Source organism: Stylophora pistillata, chromosome 4 (genome assembly GCF_964205215.1).
Source record: "Stylophora pistillata chromosome 4, jaStyPist1.2, whole genome shotgun sequence".
Lineage (NCBI taxonomy): Eukaryota > Metazoa > Cnidaria > Anthozoa > Scleractinia > Pocilloporidae > Stylophora > Stylophora pistillata.
In genome coordinates this window covers 9,229,176-9,232,669 of record NC_142522.1, presented here as the reverse complement: position 1 = coordinate 9,232,669, position 3,494 = coordinate 9,229,176, and the positions used below count along the sequence as shown (strand labels likewise).

Here is a 3,494-nt window from a genome sequence, read left to right as displayed (position 1 = left end):
TGATGGTAAAATCGTGGACGTCGCTGAAAAAAACGACATATCAGTGTATTCCAAAAGGGAATTTTTCCGACTTATCCAAAGTGAAAAACGAGATAGGAACGAACTGACCTCAAAAACCCAACGCCAGAAACGCGCAAAAATTAGAGAACTGAAACCTCATTTTATCAAAGTTGAAGATCAGTCCAGGAGGTTTTGCCCCATTTTCAAAGAATTTGACAAGTTTCCGACTTTAGACGTAGAGGAAGACCGGGAATCCAAACGGGCTTTGGGCGGCGCACACAAAGCAAGTAAAAAGGCTTATTGTGGACATTGTGAAGAGCACGTACTAGATAGTGAGCTGGATTTGCACTGCAAAGGGGAGCGTCACAAATCCATAATACAGCAACCAGGATACTGGAACAATCTTGACGCCCTAATCTATAAACTGCCATCTATTGGGAAATTAGAGGATCAATGAAAAAGGCATTTCGATGTCTTTTGATAAATTTTTTGATGTTAACAAGAATTGTAACATGAAGAGCCGAGTTTACGTAATTTTTGTTATTCAGTTCTACTATGCACGGGGAAGGTGGAAGGAATGCATGACCTGATAATATAACATATTTAAAGTTCTGATTTAAAAATATCTGTCAAAGATTCAAGTTGTCTGCAATTTAGAAAGTTTCATCATACCTTCTTAGTTGTCATCTTAACCAAATTATGCATGTGGTAATAATAAAAAAGGAGAAGTTGAAATTTCTTGCCTCGTGAACAAAGAGACACGTTTAATTTCTGCCGTAGGGAAAGTTCGTAAAGTGAGAAAACCTGGAGGTTGCGATCGCGAGAAGTGCCATGCTGCTTCTTTGAAAGAAGGTGAGGCTAGGCTAGGCTCTAACCAAAGAAGTGATAATTGTGGTAATTAGATAAGGAAGTATCACGAACTTCCCAATGACATATCGTGACGCATTCCTGAGTGTCGTTTACTAGAGAAACTGGGTTCGAAATACAGAGTGGACGTAAACACCAAAACAGCCAACAGCGTAACGACTTGAAAGAAAAAAAAAAAAAGCCAACCAATCCGCCATTATTTCGTTGCTGGCTATGCCATATAGAGCAGAACAAGTGGGGAAGGGTAAACGTTTTGGTAGAGAGAGGAAACTTGGGTGATTTGTTTCCGCCGTTCGCTGTTTTGTTGTTTGCGATCGACAGTCATTTACTGCAAAATTAAGGCACGAAGGCGATTACTCAGCCTGGTTCTCAGACGATCCAAGAGCGCGCTCGTGATTTTGACGGATATTTGAGCAATTGGATTCAGAGATATTCATCATTCTGTGGGTTTCTTTATATTTATAGCAACAAAATCTGGATGTTGTGCTGAGAAATGCTTGGAAGTCATGGATCTTGCAGAGATGTGCATGATACGTACGAATCCTCAGGGCAATAACTCGCTGCAAAAAAGGCAGATCGTACTTGATTGGCTATGGATGCATGCCAAACCAAATAAAAGGTACAGTACATCTTATGTTTTCCTTTAGTTTCACCAACAAGTTTCTTCTCGTAGATTGTCTAAATCATTAATAAGACTAAATTAGATAAAACGTATTTGTAACCATCTCTTTATAACGTGATTCCTCATGTTTGTTTCCTTATAGTGACCTTCAAAGCATCCCTTATTATCTTAGTGGATACAAAGTATGCAGTACAGCATACCGCGTGGTTTTTGGACTGAGCGCAGCAGCTTTAAGTGAAACGTTTCGCAATTTTCACGCTGGTGTGAGAGTTTTGCAAAAATCAAGGAGCAAGAACTTAAGTCACAAGAGACTCATGGCCGAAACTTGGATGGAAGCATTCTTCAAAAGGGTAATGAATGCTCTGATCAACGCAATGCCTTATTAAGATTGATTGCTTCTTCATTGAACCATGGTACATAGACAGACCTGGCAAAGGTGACTAATTAAGTCCTATGCGTCTCCACTCTCCACTTCTTAAAAAAGAAGAAAAAAAAAATAGAATACGACAATAAAACGAATTTCGTTTGGCATTTTGTTTAGATGTGAGCCTGTCTTAATGCAAACTTCTAGAAGTATCCCTCGCAATATATTGCACTGATTACTTTGAACTCCTCAGTGCACTCAGCCATAGGTTAACAGAAATCCTAGTAACCTGAACTGATTTGTTTGTGTGCTATAAATCTTTACAACGACAACTTTACAACAACTTCTTGTTTCACATAGATTGGCGATAAGATGCCTGACACGGGAGCATTGCATCTTCCAAGCTTTCTGGACAAAACCATCATGTTTGGTTATTTGAAAGATGAGAATGAAGATGTCATCCATTACAGTACTTTTTGTCATCTCTTGAGAGATGTGTTTCCTTTTGTTAAAATACCCAAGGTGATATGAAGTTCCTGAATTTGTAGTGTTAGTTTTGAATGGTTATGTATAATTGATGATATACTAAGAACAATTGTTGTTTTAAATCCCTGGATCAGATGCAGTTTTCATGCAACTTTGATTACAATAACCCCAGACTGCAAAATAACAATACATTACATCAAAGCAATATCTCTAAAGGTTCAGATAATTGATTCTTTGTGACATTTCAATTTTCAGTACAAAGAAACTGTTGTTTACTGCAGGTAAACCGATTTACAAGATGTGATTACTGCACAGTATTGGGTGAGGAAAAGAGAAAAGCTCAAGATAAAGATGTGCGGAAATACTTGGACAAGCTTTTTGATTTCCACAATGATCTTCAAATGTAAGTGCTAAATTAATTTCAGTGAGACACATTGCTTGTGTTTTTAAATGTTAACTGTTTCCTGAAATATCTGTAATGAAACATTTTTTTTTGGTAGGAAAGAGAGAAAAGTGTATTACCACAACAGGGACAAAGCTAAAAAGTATCCACAAAAATATGCATGTATTGCACAAGATGGTATGGATCAGGCAAAGCTTCTCCTTCCACGATTAGTAGTTATTGCACATGCATATGCTAATGCAAGAAAACTCCGGACCCATTTGACTGGTGTGTTAAACCATGGGAGGCAGCCTAAAGGTTATTTTGACCTATTTCAATATCCCCATGATGCAAATCTCACCATTAACATATTACTCCTGGAATTGCAAAGCATGGGAGAAGACTTGCCTGATACCTTGTACCTTCAAATGGACAACTGTTGGAGAGAGAATAAAAATCAGTTTGTTCTCAACTTTTTAGCCCTTCTTGTGAAGCTTGACATTTTTGTTAAGGTATGTTGTACCCGCTGCTCATAAGGAAATGAAGTTTGAAAAGTGATACACTTAAGTGAAATATAGTTTATCCTAATAGTTTGTATTTAATGATTTGCAACAATCTACTGACACTATGGGGTGGGGATGGCAGTGATCATGAACAAAAATTCCCTCAAATCCAATTTTTGTCTTTACAGGTAAAACTAAATTTCTTAATGGTTGGTCACACTCATGAAGCTGTTGACCAGATGTTTAACAAGTAAGAATCTGAGAATTTCA

At 37.7% G+C, this 3,494-nt stretch overlaps 1 protein-coding gene across 3 annotated transcripts in view; it reads left to right on the top strand.

Moving 5' to 3' along the window:
- Positions 1 to 627: 627 nt before the first annotated feature.
- LOC148732334 (uncharacterized) overlaps positions 628 to 3,494 on the top strand; it is a 9,883-nt gene continuing 7,016 nt past the window's right edge. Inside the window, exons 1-7 of one of the 3 annotated variants that reach the window (XM_088758205.1) lie at positions 628 to 852; positions 1,333 to 1,486; positions 1,632 to 1,839; positions 2,214 to 2,375; positions 2,621 to 2,742; positions 2,840 to 3,233; positions 3,413 to 3,474. In XM_088758205.1, coding sequence (XP_088614331.1) covers positions 1,374 to 1,486; positions 1,632 to 1,839; positions 2,214 to 2,375; positions 2,621 to 2,742; positions 2,840 to 3,233; positions 3,413 to 3,474 — 1,061 coding nt within the window. In that variant the 5' untranslated portion in view covers positions 628 to 852; positions 1,333 to 1,373. Of the gene's footprint in view, positions 853 to 984; positions 1,487 to 1,631; positions 1,840 to 2,213; positions 2,376 to 2,620; positions 2,743 to 2,839; positions 3,234 to 3,412; positions 3,475 to 3,494 lie in introns of those variants that run through there. The other 2 variants (XM_088758204.1, XM_088758206.1) reach the window with 2 other exon arrangements.